The 24681-nt window shown below is 37.8% G+C and overlaps 1 protein-coding gene across 1 annotated transcript in view; it reads right to left on the reverse strand.

The window, feature by feature from the left end:
- BMT2 (base methyltransferase of 25S rRNA 2 homolog) overlaps nt 1–23415 on the reverse strand; it is a 71218-nt gene extending 47803 nt beyond the window's left edge. Inside the window, exons 1-2 of the mRNA XM_046669162.1 lie at nt 23147–23415; nt 8110–8251 (exon numbers count right to left, since the gene is read on the reverse strand). Of these exons, the coding sequence (XP_046525118.1) occupies nt 8110–8251; nt 23147–23306 (302 nt within the window). The 5' untranslated portion in view covers nt 23307–23415. The remainder of the gene's footprint in view (nt 1–8109; nt 8252–23146) is intronic.
- Nucleotides 23416–24681: the final 1266 nt, after the last annotated feature.

The raw sequence follows: 24681 nt of genomic DNA on the forward strand, positions 1-24681 counted from the left end.
CCACAAAAATTGCCATTTTATACGGTTCAATCTCATAGTTGTCTAGAAACTCAGCAGCAAAATACTTAAAGGTTTAGAATTCTAGGTTCTCACAGGAATAATAACAGCCATCTAAATTCCAATCTCCCTATGCACCTTCCAAAAAATATAAATTTTTAGGAAAAGTAAAAACAGTTCATACCTATGGCATATCTAGGAAACAGAACAGAATTTCATTTTACATATAATTGGGGAAATAAAAATCTGAGGCCAAGTGAGTTGGCCTTGGAGCCACCAAAAGCAGAATTAGATGAGGACTCTGTAAATGAGAGGAAGGTATGATAGGGTCTTAGAGGTGGCAAAAAACGGATAACACCAGCTGAGTTTCACCATCAAGAGAGGATCCGATTCTGAGTGAGGGAATCTTAAGAAGAGATTTGGGACAAAGTGAATCAGAGCATTAGCCACTGGAAGGCCAAAACGAAGGAGTTTGGAAAGTATATGGGAAGTGCTGTCAACAAAGGTGAGAGCCTTGAGAAGATATTCTTTCTGGGGGGAGAAAAGAGGCACCTTGAAAAAAGAGAAATATCTCTGAAAGTGTGGTCATAAAGGGAAAGAATGAAGCAATTAAGGACAAGGAGCCTACTGAGATGTTATAATCTATACATATAATCTATACATAAACAATCATAAATCAGATGAAAAGAGGACAATATTTATTAAACGAATTCCATTTTTGTATTTGTAGCAATCAAGCAAGGTTCTTTGGAATTAAGAAACAAAGTAAGCCACCCAAACTCCTACCTACACATCTAGAGATGCTCCAACATAATAGACAAAATACATAAGAGCAATGCCCAGTGAATCCAGCAATCAAACAAGTTTCTAGAAGGGAAGAGAAAGACAACCAAAACTTTCATGAAAATTATATGTAAAAAATATACTCAACCTCATTCATAAGAGAAATGTAAATTAAAACCACACAGAGATACCAATTCCCGTCTATCAGACTGGCAAAAATTCAACAGGTGAGCAACATAGTCTGTTGGTGAGGTTGTGGAGAATTAGGTATTCTTGTTTTTTGCTGATGGAATTGTAAAATGATATAACTTCTGTGGAGGATGATTTGGCAATATCCAACAAAATCACATATGCATTTAGTCTTTTACCCTGCAATTCCACATCTAGGAATCTACAAAGATAAAATGCCAAAAATACAAAATGAATATGCACAGGGTTATTCATTACAGCACTATTTATAACAGGAAAAGCTTGTAAATAACTTATCAAAATGAGGACGATATCTATATACTTGTGATGGTTAATTTATGTGTCAACTTGATTGGGCCACAAGGTGCCTATATATATCTGGGTCAAACATTCTGGGTGTTTCTATGAGGATGTTTCTGGATGAGACTGACATTTTTTTTTAATTAATTTTTTACTGAGGTAACATTGGTTTATAACATTATATAAATTTCAGGTATACATTATTATATTTCAAGGGATTAACATTTAAATTGGTAGACTGAGTAAGGCAGATTGTCCTTCATAATGTGGGTGAGACTCATCCAATTACTTGAAGGTTTGCATAGAATATAAATGCTGAACCTTCCTGGAGTATGAGTGATTCCTCTTGTCTGACTTCCTTTGAACTGGGACAATGGATTTTTCCTGCTTTCAGACTCAAAGTGAAACATCAGCTCTTCCTGGGTGTCGAGTCTGTTGGCTTTAGGACTGGAACTACACCGTTGGTTCTCCTGGGTCTCCAGTGTGTCAACTCATCCTGCAGATCTTGGGACTTGTCAGCCTCCATAAACATGTGAGCCAATTCTCTGGAAAACCCTGACTAGTACAAAATCAAATAGAGTGATCTCCATGACATATTATTAAGTAAAAAACCAAGGTACAAACTAGAGTGTATAACATGTACCACTTGAATAGGTAAGAAAGGGTGGATGTGTGTATGTGTATGTGAATCTGCTCATTTATACAAAAAGAAGCACTGGTAGGAAAAACAAGAAACAAATGAAGAAAATGGACAGGAGCCTTTTCTAAGCATAGCTTTAGATAAAGCTTTCACTTTTGAACCATGTAAATGTTTTATAACCCCCCAAATTAAAAAAGGGGGAAAACCCCATAAAACTGAAAATAAAGTGAAACCAACTGTATAGTAAATTGGTAACATAACCATACACAAAAGAACTGTCTGTAACTTTTTTTTTATTATTTAAAAAATTGTTTTTTGAGGAATATTAGCCCTGAGCTAATATCTGCTGCCAATCCTCCTCTTTTTGCTGAGGAAGACTGGCCCTGAGCTAACATCCGTGCCCATCTTCCTCCACTTTATATGTGGAACGCCTACCACAGCATGGCTTGCCAAGCAGTGCCATGTCCACACCCGGGATCCGACCCGGCGAACCCCGGGCCGCCGAAGTGGAACACGTGAACTTAACAGCTGTGCAACCAGGCCAGCCCCCAGAACTGTCTGTAACTTTTAAACATAGTATTCTCTTAGTGGGATATGTTTCAAAGACAAAAGAACTGCAAAGAAATCTTAAACTTTACTCACTTTACTGTTAGAAGTAAAACTGGTATTGTAATTTTGAAACCATTTTATGTGAACTGTAGGACAAAGCAAATGTGTTAATGTTACTCAGAACTAAGTCCTTCAGTGTAACAGAAAAGATACAAATATGAAACGAAGAAGTTAGGCAAAAATCCTGTAATGATACATTTAAATAGAAAATATCAATTATGAATTTAAGACTATATATGAATATTTTTTCTAATTCTCTTCACTGAAAATCTGCACAAGAAAGGACACCCCGGCAGCACATCTAGTACCCAGATCTTAATTTCTAAATGCCATTTCCCACTAAAAGAAACTAGGGCTCCTTGAAGAAAGTGTTTGATTCTAGGTCTTGTGCAGGGAAAGTAAAGGCTCATCTTATAATAGGACTGCAAGAAAGTCCTCAAAGGTGATTTAAGAACACAGAAGCCAACTGTGAAAGGGCTCCCACTGGCTAAATATAGAATTAGAATACCAAAAAAAAAAATCAAACACTGATAGAAAAAGTGAATAAATAACAATCCAGGAGGCTACAGTGATATTCAAAACAAAAAAAAAACCCCAAAAAACCCACCCCCCAAAACCTTACTTGTCCCAATTGAAATTAACTATTACATGAACTCCTTACTGTGAATATTGGTAATTAAACAGAAAGAATTACTAATATATATTTATTTTTACCCAGACTTTCTGGAGAACATGTAATCATTCCCTGATCATAAAGGAAAGATTTTATTTATAAGAATGACAGCTAATAAATGCAAGGAATGATACAATTTAAGAAATCATTTTGCAACCCCAAATGAAATAATTAATGGAAGTAAACCTGTTAGTTGAAAAACTTTTGGGAGACAGGATTGATCCACGAGCCAACATATCACTTTTACTTGCTAACTGCAAAGGGAAAACATAAGTTTATAACGAAAGGATCTGGTAGGTACCACCCTAAACAAACAGCAAAATTTAGCATCTCTAATGGTGGAATAACCTGACAATAAGAAATTGCTAATGTGATGCAATGTGAACTATGCAGTTTCACCTAATAGATATTTTGGCAAAAATATGTGACCTGAATCAACACGTTAGACCCAACTTTCAGTTCACAAGAAATAAAGAGATTGAAGAAGTAGTTAAATGGTACCATGAGAAAACAATCAAATCCAAAACAGGACACAAAGCTGGTTGTGGATTAGGATACAGACAACAATCATAACAGATCCTTGGTTATGCTGTAACTAGAAAAAAACCTACCCAATCTAAAATACAACATATTAAAAAGAAGTCGAGAGAGCTGAGGATGCAAAGTCTTCTAAAGGAACTAAATCCCAGAGAGAGACAAGCCCTTCCTAGATGAGAAGGAATCACAGGCACTTTGTGCATTTGTTGAAAAGGTGCATAGGCAGCAGAGGATCAAATCTTCCATTTAGAGGGACTCTGTTTGATTAAAGGAAAACCAGCACAGCTTTTAATGGCTGCTTAGAATGATGTGACAGATTGGAATCTTTAAGAAACCCAAATGAAGAGATAGTTCTCATTTTCTTCCTGCTTCCCCTGATACGTCTTTTTTCTATTATGAAAAAGGCAGTGAGGCAGCACTGGAGGCCTGGTGTAGAACTAAAAAGCAGAGAAAATTCTCTGCACTCTTCTGTGGGATTAAGTCTCAGAGTCCTGTTAGAGGATGGTGCCTGCAATAACCGTAGAACAGGATTCGCCTTCAAAGCATTTGAAGCCAGAGGTGAACTGAAATTATCTAAAGAGTTAATCAGCTTCAACCCAGCTTAACTCCTGATGGGATCAAAGGGTTCAGTCCTAGCTGCCTGTAAGAGAAAAACGCATGTCCTCTCTGGGGAAAAACACTTATTTATGCCAGTCTCTTCTAAACACAATGCCAGTAATATATGTTTTTAAAAATTACCAGATGTACAGTGAAGCAGGAAAAAATGATCCATAACCAAAAGAAAAAACAGCCAAAAGAAACAGACCCACAGATAAACCCTATGCTGGAATAAGCAAAGACTTTAAAATAACGATTATATATACTTTTTTTAAAAATGGAGAAAAAGATTAACCAAATAGACGAAGAACTTCAACAGAAAAATGAAATCGCTAAAGAAGAAGTAAAATAATAATTATAGAAAAATGGAGAAACATGCCATCTTGAAAACATCTCTCTTGGTAATTGATAGAATGAAAAGCCAAAAAAAAAAAATGAGTAGGGATATACCAAATATTTAAACAATGCTATTAACCACCTTGAACTCACAATCACAAAATACAGAATGGGGGATACTTTATGAATCAACTGACATTTCTCTAAAAACTCAAAGTAATGGAAAACAGAAACAAGAAACTGAAGAAAGGTAACCACTAAATGCAATGCATGATTGGATTTAGAAAAAAAAATAAAGTACATTTTCGGGAAAATAAAAATCTGAATTTACAAACTAGATATTTTAGGAAATTATTGTTAATTGTATTAATGTGATAATGGTACTGCAGTTATGTAGAAGAATGTCCTTATTCTTAGAAGACGCATGGGGATGAAAAGTCACATTATCTGCAATTTACTTTCAAATGGTTCAGGAAATAAGTGTGTTTTTATGTTTCTTTGTGTGTAAAGAGTTAGAAAAGGCAAATTCTTTTATTAAATGTACAACTATATCTTCATATTGTGTTTTGTTTCTGGTTTTTAACACCTCACATTACAGGTAAAACTTTATTATTTTTTTGAAGGAAATCTTATGTAGAATTTTTCAAGCTCAACAGTCAATAAAATCGTAGCAGGATAATGTCAGTAAGGCTTATCTCACATACCAAATTCCTATAAAGTTTTTAAGTATAACCAACTGGAAACAAACTTTCATCAAATCCTTTTTAAAGCCCACTTTAGCTTTCAAAGTGACATTGCTTTCTTAGAATTGTCAACAGAGAAAGGAATTACATATAACCCAAGCTGGAATTACAAATAACTCAAATTTCAAAATTCAATATTGTTTTGAAGCCTTTTTCCCCAACCTAGTTTTAAGTTTAAAGTAAAGACATTATAAAACTCCTCTTGGGATTACTTTCCATAGTAAAATCTTTTTATCATATTTGCCACTGTTCTTTTTCAGCAGTTTGACCTAAATCGTTAATGTTCTTTTTCAGCAGTTCAACCTAAAAATGACCTCCTTTAGAACACATGTAGATACAATAACTATTGATAAAAATACAAATCTAAGGAAAAAGAAAAAAGAGTGAAGTGTGAGGCAGATGCATTATTCAAGTGAAAGGTACAAGCAAATGCTCCTATGAGAATACCAGCTATCAAAGTCCATGTAAGAAATAAAGTCTGACAGCTTGTCTGATGTATTGGAATACTAATTTAAAAGTAGTGCTACTAAAAGCCAAGAATGATGGTCTTAAATAGTGATGGTGCTGATTTCCTGACCGGATTACATTATCACTTTGTGTTACAAGGGCAATATTTGGTTTATAATACACCTCATTTTGCGTTTCTTAGTGTGAGGGAGAATATGTATATTCTGTAGAACAGTCAAATTTATAATCATTTTCTCTCTTGAACCAAGCAAAAATAACTCAAACATTTTAATTCCAAGCATCCCATTTCCTGTTATTCTGGCTCCTTCAGTTAGTTCTCCAACTCCACAACTCTTTGACTCCACAATCCATTGATGATACCACTTTTTCACTGTTTCTCACCCACCTCATATTTTCAACTCCCTCTTACATCTCATCATAATCACAGCAATGTATACACCATCATCTCCCTTGCCCCTCTCTTGACTCATTCTACTCATTTGAGCATTAATTCTACTACACTATCCTGTCCATTCGCTTTCTCACTCTTCAAGAAAACTGTTTCACTATAACTTTGTGCCTTGATTAATTATTGCAGTAGCCTCCTAACTAGTTTCCTTGCTTACACCCTTGCCCTTCCCATAGTCTATCTTAACACAGCAATTAATTCTTAAAAATCCCTGACACGGGGCTGGCCCCGTGGCCAAGTGGTTAAGTTCACACTGCAGGCAGCCCAGTGTTTCGTTGGTTTGAATCCTGGGCACGGACATGGCACTGCTCATCAAACCACGCTGAGGCAGCGGCCCACATGCAGCAACTAGAAGGACCCACAACAAAGAGTATATAACTATGTACCTGGGGGCTTTGGGGAGAAAAAGGAAAAAATAAATTCTTAAAAAAAAAAAATCCCTGACACATTTTAAAAGGTTAAGAAAATCCTGTTACTCCTTTTCTTAAAACATCCAATGACTTCCCATCTCACACTGAATAAAAGCCAATGTCTTTACAATGGTCCACAAGACCCTACAAAATCTAGCTGTTCATTATTTTATTTTCTACCACTCTCCCCACTCTCATTCTGCTCTAGCCACACTGGTCTCCTTGCTGTTTCTGAAACACGCCAGCACGCTCCTGCCTCAAGGCCTTTGGACTTGTTAGGGAGTACTTTCTTATTTCCTTCCTATCTTTTACACATATCACACCAGTGAGGCCTTCTCTATCTACCCTACTTAAAATTGTTTTACTTTTCCTTGCTTATTTTTCTCATGGCACTTACTATTACCTGACCTAGTATATATTTAGTTTATGTATTGTTTCTTGCCTTTAACCCCGACTTGCATGTAAGCTCCATGAGAGCAAAGATTTTGTCTGATTGATTGGTTGTTGTACTCCCAGTGCCTGTGATGTGACTGGTACACACTAGACAAACATTAAAAATTATTTATTAAATGAATTTAAGTAAAAGAACTAAGTTAAATCCATATTTTTGTCTGGATTACTTGTTGAATGAATGAAATATGCATTATTACATAATTTTTAAATGAGATAAAAAACAGAAATTTTGAATAGAAAGTAATTCCAATGAAACATAAACCTGAAGTTACCATAAACTTATTCTGCATGGAAAAACATAATACTTTTGCTTTCTGGGAATTGATTTTTAAATTCAGTCAATATACAAATCTGTTCTTATAATTTTATCACCTTGAGAGAACTGATTAGCAGTACTCCATTTTCTGATGTTTTTAACATTAGAATCTATACTATGACAAAATAAATATTATCCAAAGTTAATATAAATGCTGGAATACACTAATCACACATCAAAAATTCAGCATTTTAAAACTTTTAAGATGTTTTCAAATTTTAAATTATAGAAAAGTACTCACTTTTACTTTAATCCAATATGGATATTTATCTAAGGAAATTTCTGTACTATAACTTATTAATGATGAGTAAAATGTTAAGTCCCATATTTTAAATGTATTGATGTTTAAATATATTAAATGTATTTAAAGCTATACTTTTAAAAAGCTGAAACAGAAAATTTTAAATTATATCAAGGAAAACCATTTTGATTTAAAAAAGATGAATGAAATAAACCTAGAGAAAGTGAAGGGAGAGAAGTTGTTTAAAAGACATCATCTGTTGTAAAACATTTCGATTTCAGTACAATGAATTACATACAGCATTACTTAGATTTAAGAGTTTGAACAATACATTAGAAACCAAAAAAGTTATTTCATAAAAACACTCACCTACAACACCATTCAATACGACCTTCGCCCTCACAAGTTTTTGCCCAATGATTATCTGCCAAATTTTTCATTGCAACAGCATATTCACAAAGTGTTTCCTCATCCTCACAATGTTCTCGCCAGATCTTATCAAAATCTCCCACTAAAAACAAGGAAAAAAATGAATTAAGTTACTTTACTTAAAAATAGGCCAGGCTCTTAAAAGTTCAGCATAATCTAAAATTACTTAAAGGTAAGTAGAAGCAAAATCATGAAGTAAAGTTTCATAAAGTTGAAATTTTATAATTTTAAAAGCTCCTTTAGGCAAATGGATGCATCATTTTAACTATGACTTGATAATCAAATAAATTTTACCACTTTACACAGTTGGATTTGTGAAGCTGAATAAAACTAATCAATGTAATTAGACATAGATGAGTTACCAGTTTATAAACCAAAATCGTGCTGGTAGGGGACAAGTATGGCCGGGCATTCAAGCATTAATTGTCCTGCTACCCCTTAGGCAATATGACCTTGCAGCAAGAGAGTAAAACCACTTAAGCCTGCTTCTTGCCTGTTATTTTTTTTGATCTCTACATACTTATTAGTTCTCTATATTAAAAAGGGGTTGATAGATAAGACAGCAAAATAAAATAGTAAACAAGTTAAATATTTTTATTTAAACACTTGGACTTGCTCTAGGCATACTGTATGTTAAAAATTATAATCCTAGGGCAAAAATGTTGCTACAGATATTACCTTGGAAGCCTCTCAAGAGTTTTGAAGTCTTTATAAAATGTTTTGAATAAAAATAAGCTGACTACATTATCTGGCCACAGTATTACTACTAGCTACCTCTTTTTTAAAAATTAAATCAGTAATCACATTTAATATAAAATCTGAAACATCAGTGTGAGTTCTGATAAAGAAAGGTATGAGAATGCTATGGCCAAATAAATGACATTGACATAATTTTAAGGGTAAAAGAGTATACAAAAATTATCAAAGTGGCTTCATTCAATGTCCTTAGACATAAAATTTAGGTTCTCTTGCCTCATGTTCAAATGTAAGCAATTGTTTGCTAACAGAATAAACTTAAAAACATAAAAAGAAAAGCCAAATTTGGGAATGACAGTTATACTCAAATTCTCTCCCTGGGTGAGACTATTAGATTCTAGTATTTAAGAGTTAAAAAAAAAAAAAAAAAAACAGAAAAGGAATTATAATAGTTCAAATATAACAACACATCTATTCAAAATTTGAAAAACTTTATTGGTTATTTTAAGCACACTGTCCAGTAAGTACTGACTTGAAAACCAAACTAATTAGCCTTTCAGTTTAACCAAATCAAGAAAGCAATAAGGGTACAAACATGCCCTTACACACACATTGCTCAGTTAAGATGAGTATGTATCAGTCTCAGGCTTGGCCTGAATACTGATTTTTAAACCTACAAAGGATGAAAGGTTTTCTCTTTTTGGGGGGTTATGTTCTTATACAACAATATTTTCATTAATCACTAATATTTGTGTAGTGACAGGGCTCTCAATTTGTTACATAGGAAACTGGCAATAATTGTCCACTAAAACAGGCAAACAAAAATTTTCTAAATTCTCAAAGAAAAACTCCTCAGTTTTAGCAATATCTTTCAGATGTAGTTATTTATCAAGTCTCTAAATAGAACTACAGGAAGTAAAGTCTTTAAAACAAATATTTTGATTAATGATACTTTAATAAACTTATGATGGTTCATAACACGATTCCTGACTTTACTCATCAGACTTGAGAGCAAATGGTTCATTAAGGTATAGTGTCATTTTAAATGTGCTATATCTTTTTTTTTGAGATGAATATCTTCAACTCTAAAAGGACCTTTGTTTGAATTTGTTTCCTTGTCCTATTTAATGTACATATTATAAATAAATAAATAAATTTACTAAATTTGCTGGTAAGAGTCGTCATCCAAACAAAAGTTCTATGATCAAATATGTTTGGGAAAAGCTCTTTCTAACATAGTCAAACAAATTTGCTTTATATGACACTTTTAATTTAGATTCTACAGAATGTACAACTTAAGACAAGGACCTGGGTGCAAGTAATTTATCTGGGAGAGAATCCTAGGAAATAGGAACGAGGAAGTGGGGAGAAAGAGCCAAGGAAGGAGAAAATGCTCATAAAAGGGTGCATTATTGAGGTTGCTGCTGTGGGCAACAGAGAAGCATACAGAATGCCTCTGGAATTGTGCACCTAAATGACGGGAGGCTGGAGCATTTATCTGTCAGTTAATATCCCCCATTAATTGACGGTTGTTAACAACCTGTACTTCTAGTCTGCACTTAGGAACTGACTAAGGGGACATCCTTAGTGGGCTCCAGCAGTGTTGGAGAAAGGTGCAAAGTAGAAAGGAAAGCAGCACACATTTAAAGTGGGACTCTATCACAGCTGGGTACCTTTCAACTCAGTGTCTGTCCACCACAGCTGGTGACCAAGGGTATGTTGTGTTGTTATGTGGGCACCAAAGGAATCTATTACAAATTCTCAGAGTCCTCACTATGTCATTGTATACTGTGAAACTCAATTTACTCTAGAATTATTCTACCAGCTGTGAGATGTAAAGACAACTGTGTATATATATATACATATCTATATATAAGTATATATATAGATATATATATACAGAAACATACTGCCCTTCAACTTTTTAGAAGACCTCTAGTTTTGCACACTCAACAAAGTTCTCTTTAAACACTGTCAATTTCTCATGGAGTTTTAAGGCTTACTATCTGTTCCACTGAAGTTTTGAGGAAGGACATAAATTTTGTCTGTAAGCCTATACAACTCACACTGATTGCAGATAACTTTCATGTTTTCACTAACATTTAAGAGTCTCCAGACTCTCTCCAAATATGCTGACACTAAAATTCATGCGTGATTAGTATAGTACACTTAATATACAATCAAGACTAAACAATGCAATTGTATATACTTTTCATTCTTTCAAGATTTGCTGAAAAAATACTCTATGTCAAACACCATAGAGAATAATAGAGTTAATGAGCAAGCACTGGCATCAAAGGAAAGGGAGAAGACGTAATAAAATGTAGTAGATGCCATATTAGAGAAATGAATCTGATCTGTTCCCTATGTCCCATGTAAGGCATCCTGGACACACAACTTTTAAATCATTTATTGGTTCAACAAAAATGTATTAAACCGCAACAACTAGGTATACACTACATATGTTAAATGTCTGATGGTTACAAAGTTGAACAAACAACACAGCCTTCAGTTATGAGAAAATTCCACTTTCCAGAACATCTTTATTAAAGCTTATTAAAGTTATTTTTCTTTTTTCTTTTTTTTTTTGAGGAAGATTAGCTCTAACATCTGCTGCCAATCCTCCTCTTTTTGCTGAGGAAGACTGGCCCTGAGCTAATATCCATGCCCATCTTCCTCTACTTTATATGTGGGACGCCTGCCACAGCATGGCTTGACAAGTGGAGTATAGGTCTGCACCCGGGATCCGAACCGGTGAACCCCGGGCCACTGAAGCGGAATGTGTGAACTTAACCGCTGCGCCACCTCGTTGGTCCCTTAAAGTATTTTTTAAATAAAGTTATTAAACAAAAATAGAATGGGAAAATTCAGTTTTTTAATAAGAGCCCATTATTTGTCTTTACAGTATTCAAAATAGTGGTATTTACCTTTTAAGCAAAGTATTTTCAAAATAATTTATGACTTGGGTTCTAAAAGTCAAAAAAAGTCAAAGTTGACCAGTGCCCAGTATACGTATTCAAAATCCTTCTGCTAACTTGGCCAAACTGCATACACACAAAAAGTGTTAAAACTGGACTCTAAGGATTTCTTGTTATTTAGTTGTTAAGTCAACCAATACTTAAAAATTGTATTTGAAACACATAGCATTGGAGATTGGATTGGTGGTTACCATAGGGGAAGGGGGGAGGAGGGAAGGCAAAAGGAGTGATTAAGCTCACATGTGAGGGGATGGACTATAATTAGTTTTCAGGTGGTGCACATGAGTAATCTACACAGAATTCGAAATATATTATGATGTACATCCTAAAATAAACAAATAAATGAAGAAAAAAAAGAAAGTAGTCAATTCTGAAGCATAGTTATCAAAAATACCAATTATTCCTTGTTGCCACATGTGTTAATCAGAATGTTTCAACTATTTGTAAAGGGATTTGAATATTTGACTTACACACTGCCTATGCAGTACAATGTTAAATAATAAAAAGAAATAAATATCATATGGAAAAAAATACTGTATTTGAAAGCACATGAATGTATAGAAAACTCTAAAAATTGAAGACAAAGCTATAGTGACAAGAGATTGGTGAGACAAGGGTAGAGAGAGAGAGACTGACCAGAAAGGCGCACATGCAAATTTGGGGGGTGACAGAAATGTTCTGTATCTTGATTGTGGTAATGGTTTCAGAGGTGTATTCATCTGTCAAAATCCATTAAATTATACACTTTAAATGGGTGCCATTTATTGTACATACATAGTACCTCAAAAAATTTCATTTTAGGGGCTGGCCCCGTGGCCGAGTGGTTAAGTTTGCATGCTCTGCTGCAGGCGGCCCAGTGTTTCATTGGTTCGAATCCCGGGCTCAGACATGGCACTGCTCATCAAACCATGCTGAGGCGGCGTCCCACATGCCACAACTAGAAGGACCCACAACAAATATACAACTATGTACTGGGGGGCTTTGGGGAGAAAAAGGAAAAAAAATAAAACCTTTAAAAAAAAATTTCATTTTAAAAATGATGTGCCATCAGCACAGTAAAAGTTACAAAATAAAAATTGTATTTCATTAAATTTGAGCGTCATCAAATTCTCTAAAAAAAAAAATACAAAGATTTACTCTGAGTATCACAAATTTTGCACTTTTAGAAATTCAGAATTAACAGTTTATTTGATTTTTACTTCCATATATGACCAAATACAGGCTGTAAAATGCATTATCTGTCAATGACCAGATTACTAAATTCAAGTTAAAGAACATTTAAAGGTCATTTCCTCTAATACAAGACAATAAGCACAGAAACTCGGGGGCTGGCCCCGTGGCCGAGTGGTTAAGTTCGTGCACTCCATGGCGGCGGCCCAGGGTTTCGCCGGTTCGGATCCTGGGCGCAGACATGGCACTGCTTGTCAGCCCATGTTGAGGCGGCGTCCCACATGCCACAACTAGAAGGACCTGCAACTAAGATATACAACTATGTACCAAGGGGAATTTGGGGGAGATAAAGCAGGAAAAAAAAAAAAAAAGCACAGAAACTCATGACCAAGTAGAAACAAGTTCAGCAGCAGCCATTCCAAGACATTAAAACAGTGTTTAGGACCAGACTGTCTCACAAACATAGTTAAAACACACAAAGACCAGCCTTTTCAGCATTCTTGAGCTCCTGATATAGTGACATACCTAAAGGTGGGACAAAACATCCAAGGTCTTTCATGTTGAAGTAGCTCCTGACACTCCAACAAAGGAACCACTTGAAAACCTGCATCTTACATTCAATACGCTGTGACTAGTCATTTCTCTGATGAGGGGAAAAAACGCAATATCCTAATTTGCTAAAAAGGTCCAACTTTTCATATAAAAACTGAGAAAAACGGGACAAAAAAAAGTTACAGCCATTCTAACACTTGAGAAGAGACTACAGAACAGTCTAGATAGAAATTTCAGGAACTATTAATCTTCAATGTTATACCTTAAATGCATCCAGGCCAATACAGCTAGATACACCTCTATTATTTTTTAAATTATGTATTTAACAAACAATGCTTCCTACGTGCCAGATACTGTTTTAAGTACTTTACAAATATTAACTCATTTAATTCTAATGCCAAACCATTGAAGCAGATACTTTATTTTACAGATAAGAAAACTGAAGTACAGAGAGTAAGTAACCTTCTCAAGGGTATGTATCAAACCTGGCAGTCAAGTGCAAAAGTCCATGTTCCTAACCACTATGCAACATTGCCTCTCTTTATGAGTTTTTAATTTATGAACTTTCATGAATATGAACAAAACTTTGCACTAGAGCAAAGTACACTGACTCTACTAGCCACAAACAAATGGTCTTTTGTTGGTCAAATGCAGTTATTTAGTCTCTGCAACTGAATTATTTGTTAGATTCCTGGCAGTGGTTTCAACTCTGGCTGCACACTAGAATCACCCAGAAGTTTCATTTAATTGGTCTCGAGTGGGAACTGGTCATTTATTTTAATGTTCCCCAGATGAATCTGCTGTGCAGCCATGGCTCAAAACCATGGGTCTATGGCAAGTTTGTAAACTCAAATGCTTCGTGAAATAATATACAGAGCAGTGAAGCTTGGGGCAACCTGAACAATCAAATTTAATTAAAAACAAAACACCGCATGGATAAAACTTACAATCTACAAACACAATTTGGCCCATGTTCTATCTTCTGTGTTTGAAGTGCTCTTTTACTGCAAACATATTTATCAAAAAAAATGGCTAACCCAAAATGTAAAACTCTTTGAATACATCCTGTATGAAACACTCAAGAAAAGTGAGAACCAATAGCATCAAAATCTGTTATTCCCTTGTGAAACAACATTACCAATGCATATGATCACACAGATCATTTATTTAGTGTAAACAAAGGACTTATGAACAACCTTCTGAGACTAATTTCTGTATAAATGGGAATAGGAATTTCTATATAAGTAGAGGAATTTCCGTATAAATGAGAATAGGGGATACTCAGATGCCCCTCTAAAGGCATGGGGCCTAGCCATCTATTCTAAAACAACCCTAGCAATGGGCACCAGTACATCTTGACTTTAAGCACAATAAATTAGTACAGTTTAGATCAGTGGTTGTCAGATGTTTGGATTTTGCAATTAGTACAAATTTCACCTCCAAAATTTAAGAGACTGACGTTGGGGTTGCAAAATTTTTATCTGTGAAATTATAACATATAAAGTAAATTTATAAACATACACAGAAGTATTACCATCATCTAACACCAACACACACAGAGACACACATTTCACCATTACAATATCCTTATTCTCATTTTTCTCTGGACAAAATTTTTATTTTTTTAAACTTTGGCTGACACTGGTATGTGGAACCAATACTTAAGGAAGGGGGAGTAGCAGATAAGAAGGGGAGAAATAGAATTCACAGTATACAGTAAAATAAGACAAGTTGATTCAACAAACATTTATAGAATGTTAAGGACAAGGCACTTTACAATATCCATATCCTCCACTATTTACAGTTTTATTTATAGAAAAACAGAATGATGCTCATAATGATAATTTTAGGCCATTTTTAAAAATTAATGTAATATACTCAATTTAAGAAGATATGACCATAAATTCATCACAAAAAATTTGTATCCAAAAGTTAAAATTTAAAAGTTATGAATATAAAAAGATTAGATTCAACTATCTGGAAATAACTATATTGGCTTCTTTTTTTGTGTATGTGTGCTTCAAATCTATGAGGCATTGTGCTAGGTAGGAGGGATACAAAGATAAAAGGTAGAGTTCTACTCGAGGAACTAAGTTTAGTGGGAAAGACAGACAAGTGAACTGGTAAGTGATAAATACAATAAAGGCAAGCATAATTGTGCTATGGGAACATACGGCAGAAAGAGAAGCACTGACTTATGTAAAATTGTGGACACTACTGGTGTCTTCCAAGGATCTATCCTCAGTTACACATTCTCATCACTCCATTGGGCAGTTCATCTGCCCTCAAAGCTTCAACTTCCACAGAGAGGGCTTCCAATGCTACACTTTGAAGGGATACATTCCAAACTAAATCATTACTACCATCCTATGACAAACCAACCTGCCTGTCTACTCTGTTCTCCCTGGCCCCATCCCAACAAAGTGGATGGAAATAGCTACTTACATTTTCCCAGGCATGAAATCTTGGCATCATCTTTGACTCTTCCCCTTTACTTTCACTAAAACTGCTCACTCTGACCTTCAAATAGTCTTTTTCTCTATTTTCATGATCACTACTGTTATTTAAGCTATAATTAACTCCAAATCAGATTAGTGTAAGAGTCTCCTACCTAATCTCCTTTCTTCTAGAATTCTTCCTACTCTAATCTATTAGCACTTTAGCTCAGTGTTCCTCAGCCTCTTTGCCCACTGTATAATCTATGGAGCTTTTAAATAATATAGATGCTGTGTTCTACAGATGATACTGATGTGGAACCAAGGCTAAGATCCACCGCATTTGTTATGGGTTTTCCCCCACAAAATATCAAAGGATCTACACCAATACTTTTGATTTTTATTGTATCTTTTGAAATGTAAAAAAAACCCTAAAAAGAAAATTACTACAAAAATGACTAAAAATAACAAAATCAAGTTGCTAACATACTATTTGCCCCTCACTGAATTGACTATTTATCAGCCAACGTTCCCTTTATCTTTTAGTGTTACTGATTATAAAACCCTTTTCATTTTTTTCCCTAATAGAATAGCAGTTCAAACTCTTCTAGGGTAAAGTTAATAAGCCTTTCTGTGGACAGCCTTCACCTTACTTATTTTGATGATTGAGCAAAGATTCTATCACAAAAAGCAGCATTTTCTGATTCTACATCAGAATGAGCATGACTGGAAGAACATGTAAAGCAAAGAGTTAAAACCTCACTTGAAAAAAAAAAGAAAAACAGAGAACCTGTTCAAAGTTTCTTGGGGTCAGGGAGTTGCTCAGTATTTTAAAGCAGTGTTGAAGGCCATGTAAGGAAAAACAATCTTAGGAAATTGAAATTAAAAACAGTCTGGGACCAACCCTGGTGACCAAGTGGTTAAGTTTAGTGCACTCTGCTTCAGAAGCCCAAGTTTGGTTCCTGGGTGCAGACCTACACTGCTCTGTTAGCGGCTATGCTGTGCTGGCAGCCCACATACTAAAAAATAGAGCAAGACTGGGATCGATGTTAGCTCAGGGCAAATCTTCCTCTGCAAAAAAAACCCCCCAAAAAACAAACAAAAAAACCAGATAGTCTGTTATCTTAACTTTAAAAACAATTTCAAAACTTTGTTTCAGGAAAAGCACTAACATTACATTCGTTCTTTCAGGGCTTTTTTGTTTATTTGTTTTGCTGAGGAAGATTAGCCCTGAGCTAACATCTGTGCCCATCTTCCTCCACTTTATTTGTGGGTTGCTGCCCCAGCATGGCTGATGAGTGGTGTAGGTCTGCATCCAGGATGTGAACTCACAAACCTGAGTCAATGAAGTGGAGCATGCTGAAGTTAACCACTATGTCATTGGGCTGGCCCCCATTCTTTCATTTTCAGACCTTTTGGGTTTAGTTTAAAACGATTTCTCATTTAGAGATTTCTCCCTTTCCCCCACAATGTTCCTGTTTTAGGTGTTTGCTAAAGAATACTCAATCACAAATGTATTTTTCAGCTTATCCTAAACTGCTATTCTAGCTCACTCTTTGTCTCAAACTATGAAGATGAATTTGAATAATTAATAAGAATTACACATCTAAACTAGGCTATTTAGTCACTGACTTTTAGTCTTTTTGTTTTCTTCTTATTCTTCTCCCCAAAGCCCCCAACTACATAGTCGTATATTCTAGTTGTAGGTCCTTCTAGTTGTGGCACGTGGGATGCCGCTCAGCACAGCTTGATGAGCGGTGCCATGTCCGCGCCCAGGATCAGAACCAGTGAAGCCCTGGGCTGCCAAAGTGGAGTACATGAACTCAAGCACTCAGCCACAGGGCTGGCCCCTAGTCACTGACTTTTAAAATACAGTTCACAATTGTTAATCTTTATAACACAGTTTTTTCTGGATTTAGTCTGCAGAACCAACCTATCCTGTGTTCTCCTTTTCTGTTTCAGTATCAGTAATCTGTCTTGCTTATTTTAACTACTTTTATAATATTATCATTGCTACTAACAATTGCTTTTTTTTGGTGAGGGAGATTGGCTCTGAGCTAACATCTATTGCCAATCTTCCTCTTTTTGCCTGAGGAAGATTGTCCTGAGCTAACATCTGTACCAATCTTCCTCTTTTTGCCTGAGGAAGACTGTCCTGAGCTAACATCTGTGCCAATCTTCCTCTATTTTGTATGTGGAATGCCGCCACAGCATGGCTTGATGAGCAGTATGCAGGTCTGCACCCGGGATCCAAACCCACGAACCCTGGGCCACCGAAGTGAAGTGCACGAACGTAACCGCTACACCACCAGGCTGACCCTCAACATTTTTTTTAATGTAGAAAAGTATAATAAAGGTCACCCATAATCCCAAAATCTTGAGAATACCACTGTTAACAGGTTAATATGTATTTTTCTTCTCTGACTGATTTATAAACTGCAAGGGTTTATGTGACGAACTGTTTGAATCTGTTTTGGCATACAGAATAAATAAATTCAGCAACTGAATAAATTGACAAAATTTGTTAAAGACATTCACAAAATAGGTCAAAAAATCCAAACTAGGGGTGGCTGGCCCTGTGGCTGAGTGGTTAAGTTCACTTGCTCTGCTTCAGCAGCCTGGGGTTTCACCAGTTCAGATTCTGGGCATGGACCTAGCACTGCTTATCAAGCCATGCTGAGGCAGTGTTCCACATATCAAAACCAGAAGGACCTACAACTAGAATATACAACTATGTACCAGGGGGCTTTGGGGAGAAGGAGGAGGAGAAGAAGAAGAAAAAGACTGGCAACAGATGTTAGCTCAGGTGACAATCTTAAAAAAATTTTTTTAAAAATCCAAAATAGGGGCCAGCCCCATGGTGGAGTGGTTAAAGTTCCATGTGCTCCTCTTTGGCGGCCCATGTTCATGGCTTTGATCCCGGGCATGGACCTCCTTCACTCATCAGCCATGCTATGGAGGCATCCCACATATAAAATAGAGGAAGACTGGCACAGATGTTAGCTCAGGGCTAATCTTCCTTAAGCCAAAAAATAAAGAGGAAGATTGTCAATGGACATTAGCTCAGGGCAAATCTTCCTGACCAAAAAATCAAAAATAAATGGAATGGAGATCATACTTTTATTTCTAACAGCTGTAGCCTTTACATCTTCTTGGAATTTTTACATGACTTATGTTTGGAAAAAGAGATGCCAAGCATAATACCAATCATTATAGGAATGGGCTTATGTGACTACAATTACGGGAAAAAAACAAAAGACAACTGAAAATAAACATGGCTCTACTTCAGTTCTCAATTAGATATGTACTTATCAGGTAGATCTGATTAAACAATGAAGTCCATGCTGGGAAAGCAAAACTACCTGTTTCTTATTTAAACACTCTTAAGATTTATTTAAAATATTTTTGGCTTGCATGGAGGTCATATTTTAAAAGTTCTATATAGCAAAGACAGAAAACACCTATAGCTACAAGCATATTTCCATTTATATAAACTCAATCCAAAAGACTGTCCCTTACCTATAAATGGCTGACACCAGAAACATGCCTTTGCATCATCACTCACTGCTAGACATTTCCCTACCATTTCCTCTTGATGACTACTTCAGATATCAGCACTGCCCAGAACAGTGACTTGATATCCACCTCTCACTTTACCCTTATACAAATCAGCAAAGCCTCTTTAAGTGGTGACACAGGACAGGCAGTAAAATGAAGTAGAGAAGGGAAAAGTGGTAAAAGAAGAGTGTATTAAACCTACTTGCTAGTCTTTACCATCTTGTTCGCTACCCTATTCCCCAAGCCTGCCCATCACCATCAACAAGAATCAGCTGGACAAAGGGACTGGGAAGAGTGGGGAGAAATCTTTTTCTACCACAGCAGAAAAGAATTTTATTTTCATTTTTATTTCTGCTTCACTTTCAATTCCACTACAAGAGGTAAGGGAAGGAAAAACTATATTATCTAACCCTGACTCATTATCCAGTTCTCACTCCTGTCCTTACTATCCAGTGAATGTTGTGCCTCCTTCTTCACTCTACCCCAACTTATTTCCTTCCCTGCAATCTCTCCCCAAAACACCCACACCTCACATAGCCCCAACTCAGCTAATCATACCTATCCTATTCCCATCATTTTTTTTTTTTTTAAAGATTTTTTATTTTTTCCTTTTTCTCCCCAAAGCCTCCCGGTACATAGTTGTATATTCTTCGTTGTGGGTCCTTCTAGTTGTGGCATGTGGGACGCTGCCTCAGCGTGGTCTGATGAGCAGTGCCATGTCCGTGCCCAGGATTCGAACCAACGAAACACTGGGCCGCCTGCAGCGGAGCACACGAACTTAACCACTCGGCCACGGGGCCAGCCCCTATTCCCATCATTTTTATATCCTTTTATCTAACACAAATTCTAGGGCTACTTTCTGCTTACCATTTCCTCTCCCACTCTACCAACACTTGGAGTCACCATTAGGCATGGAATTGGGAAGAAAAAACCTATTATTCTCATAAAATATGTACAATGCTAATGATGAACTATCCAAACTTCAAGCAGGTTATTTTACTATTTTGGGGATTTGGCTCACTCATGTAAAAGTTAGAAACTAGTTTAGATCACCACTCCAAAATCTGACAGAATCCCAGTGATAGGGATTCTGAAACTGTACATCTGAGGTGGAATTATGTATTTTCTAAAAGACATCCAGACGAATCTACTGATCAGCATGTTTGGGAATCAGTGATAAATGCTAAGCCTTCCTCCAGTCTAACATTCCAAGATTCTAAGCTGGAATTTTCATTGCATTTTCTGATAGGAATATTATTATAACAGGAGGGTAGTTTCCATAGTTATTGGTATTACAGTTCAGGTATGTTACTAATTAAATGGGCCTTTGTAACCTTACCTAGCACCTAAGCACCACTTATATTATTATTTTATGACCACAGTTGACTGGCAAATGAACTTGTAAAATGTGTCCACAGACTGGGGACCATCAGCATTATGATACTAAGACCTCAAAGGAAATCACTAAAAATTGTTTCTTTGGGATTATTATGTGCATAAACAGACCTTTTTTTAAAACAGATTGTCAAATCAAAACTGAGATTTGAGCTACATGTCCGAAATAAAGGTAGAAAGGGCATGCTCATTAGAATCTTTTACTTTGCTAGTTTACTGATGAGGCTTTGTTCATCATTGGAATAAAGCCTAGGGAAGTCTAGATCATTGGTGGAATTCAGTGCATTAAAATGCCTAAAGAACAGTCTCATTCAAATGTTTACAGACTGCCAGAACTTTACCTGCCCAGAAGCACAATAGATCATTCACTTAAGAACTACAAGTATCTATTCCAGCTCTGGTAACTTCCATCTACCAATTCTCGTTATACACAAGTGTTCCCTTGGTTAATATTCAGGCTTAAATACATGTTTCAACACGTGGGAACTAAGCAAGTATAAACAGCACTTGAAGACATGACGACACATTAGTAGTGTGTTAATTTAAGTGGAACCTATTCATGTATGAATAAATGAATAATGAATAATAATTATTAAAAAGGTAAAAATGGAAACTGAATTATATGCTAGTCATCTTTTTTTCTCTAAAGGTGTACTTGCTTAAATTTGCACAAAATAGCATGATAAAGGAAAATTTGTCCATTTATTTCCTCATTTCTCCAAACATGAAAATCTACAGTGAATGCCATTATGTAAGTGCATTCTCTGAAAATCAAGAATGATGCAATGGTTGCTATGGTAACTACTCATTTTATTGAGTAAATTGTGGGTTGGGGTTTAAAGCATTCTTTTAAAAAACAAATTTCAACATCTTTACTATACCCGATAAGTCTCTTTCTATTGCTACCTATTAAACAATAACTATAGGCCATCTTTGAGGATGACTATTTAAGCAGCTATTTAAAAAGCTAGGCTTGAGTTGCCAAGGGAGGAAAACTTTGGATTCAAAGTTTGAAAAATGAAGCACATCCACGACATTCAAAGGAACAAAAGACAGTTTTAATCTTCTAGAGTAACTGAAAAGTGTTTGTAAATCAAAGGTAACATGATCTTACATGTCTGTTCCCTCACTGTCATAATTTTACTTCCAATCCTAAATTAACTAAGTATAAAACACTAGAAGACTGCTGACTTTTCAGTTTGCAATGAAGCCAAAGCGAGAGCAAGTTGAAAGTTATCCTTCATTTTGATACTTAGAAGAAATTTCTCCTGAGCATACCAAAAAACTGGGAAGTTTCACTGTCATGTTATAAAATAGCTTAGTAACAAAGCCTATATTTGAAAATACCAAGGATAACTGTAGACCCCAACTATAAACACTCCTCAGGCACAAGCAAAAGCTACTAAGGCTTCTTCGTTTGCTTAAGATCTTGCATACGAGGGGTTCCCAGAGATGGCCGGCTTCGCTGGTAACTGTGTCCTGAGGAGGCTTGGTAGTTTCAGGGTCTTCAAAGCTAAACAATATTTTAAGAACCTGCGCCAGATCTCTTCCTCGCCCGCCTAAATAAACACTCAGACCCAGCTTTTGAAGAAGGTGGTAGTGGTTGGGGGGTATGGATGGAGCCCCTCCCCGCTTTAACAAGGTGAAGTCCACTGAGCTAAAAGGCCTGCTGGCTTCGCAGCCCTGGAGGCCCGGGAAGCCAGGCTCACCCGCAGGAGTGAGGTCCGAGGAAGGGGTCTGACCGGCGGCAGATCAGACAGGCCGGTGAGGCGCGAGGGAGCGAGGGCCGGCGGGCTCCTCGCAGGCCGTCTTTCTCAAACAGATTTTACCTGCCTTCGTGTTTTACCTCCACGTCTCTCTCCCGCCTCGGTGGGGCTGGACGTGTTTGTGAGTGTGGTGACAACAATCTCAGCACCCCGGCCGGGGACAGGGGACGGGAGGGGTGGGGACTCAGTTCCTCCACAGGCCTGGAACTCTCCTGAAGGGCCCTCGAAGAAAAGGGGGCGGGAGGAGCGCGCCCGACGCCGACGGAGGACTCGACCAAGAAGGGGGCGTCCGGGCCTGGGAGAGCGGCAGCGGCTGACGTGCAGCTCCTTCAGGTTGTAATGGTGGCCCCTGGGGGGGAGGGGAGCGGTGACAAGGGGCTGGGGGCGAGGAGGCCTCCCCTCCCCCCCGGCTCCGCTCGCTGTTTACCTTCCCGGTACTTCTTGCGGAGCCGCCGGTGGACGCTCTTCACCACCCCGGAGAGCTTCTCCTGCTCCAGCTTCCGCTCCTGCTCCCGGGGCGGCGGGGTGCTGGGGGGCCCGGCCCCTTGCCCGCGAGCAGCGCTTCGGCCGCCGGCGCCCGGCTCCATGTCGCTGCTGCTGCTGCTGCCGCCGCTGCCGCCGCCCCTCGGGCCCCCGCAGACGCCCGCCTGACGGAGGAGGTGGGGAAGGAGGAGGCAGCAGCGGAGGCAGCAGCCGGAGGAGGCAGAAGAGCCGGAGCGACGGCCTCGGAGGTGGCCTCTTTCCCAAACGCACAAGCTGATTGGTGGACTGTGGAGGGCTGGGCGGAAACGGAAAAGGCCAAGGGCCAATGGGCGGAGAGCGCTGGCGGCGCACAGGTTGTTTGGGAAGGCGAGCAGCTGGAGGAGGCGGGGCTCGCAGGCTGAGGGGAGTGAGGCGGTGGGAGCGCTAGGCCCGGGCTCCTCTCCGCTCCCCGCCCGTCCTCGGATTCTGTGCGCAGGCGCTGTGATGCGGCCACCGGAGACGCGCTGCGAGCCACGCGCGTGCGCGTCTGAGTTTGCTTGGTTTGGACATCGGCTTTCTCACCGCCTCCATCCGTTTCACTACCTGAGAGTTATATTCTGGTGTGATGCGGTCAGGGTCCTCTACCTGAGCCCCAGCTGCACCTTGTGACTTGAGGATTCCCTTTGTTTGCCTAACTCTGAGAAGCACTTTTGAGATGACTTGACGGCACAGGAGTGTCACACTTCAAGGGACCCAAGCATAGATGCTTTCATTGGCGCGAGGAGAGGTCTGGCTACTAAGTAGTGATTTCATTCATGGGCCGGCAATGGGTAATGCCTCTAGTGCCAGTGCTAGGGGAAAGACACAGAAAATGGGGAAAGGAGAACGCCAAGAAAAGGAATAGAAGTTAACCAGGAAGAGGGTAAACCCACAACAGATGCTTTCAAGAACTTTCGTGGTGTCTCAGGTGTCACAGGAGGCATACCCTTGTCTGATTCGCATCCGAACTCTGAGCGCTTTTAAAGTTGGTTTGGGTAACTTCCTGGCCTTTGATTTGGTGGGTTAGTCCATACGGAGTTTGCCTAAGTGGATTTGGCAACCTGTTCTACCTCCCCCACTCTTCTCTCTTCTTTTGGGAAGTTGATGGGGAATATGGTGGTTGACTTCTGTCCCAGAAAGTTGGAAGACTACTCTCCAGAGAGACATAGCCTCTGTATTAGTTTCTGAAGTGTTACTGAGACTGCTGGAGTATCAGAGATTCAACCCATTGAGAGAGCTTAATGAATTGTGCTGGGTTGTAGTATACCCCTACGCTGCAGTTGATGGTTACAGACATCGTTTGGAAATTTTTGCAATGAAAACTTTTTGATTAATGATTTTATAAATGTGAATAAAGTGTGCATTATGTAACTATTTTGTATGCCACCTTCTGAGTAATGAAAACTTTGAAGAACAAAGCATTTATACACACTCTCCAGAACATAGGAGGAGTGGGAGGAG

The sequence above is a fragment of the Equus quagga genome, chromosome 8, assembly GCF_021613505.1.
Source record: "Equus quagga isolate Etosha38 chromosome 8, UCLA_HA_Equagga_1.0, whole genome shotgun sequence".
NCBI lineage: Eukaryota > Metazoa > Chordata > Mammalia > Perissodactyla > Equidae > Equus > Equus quagga.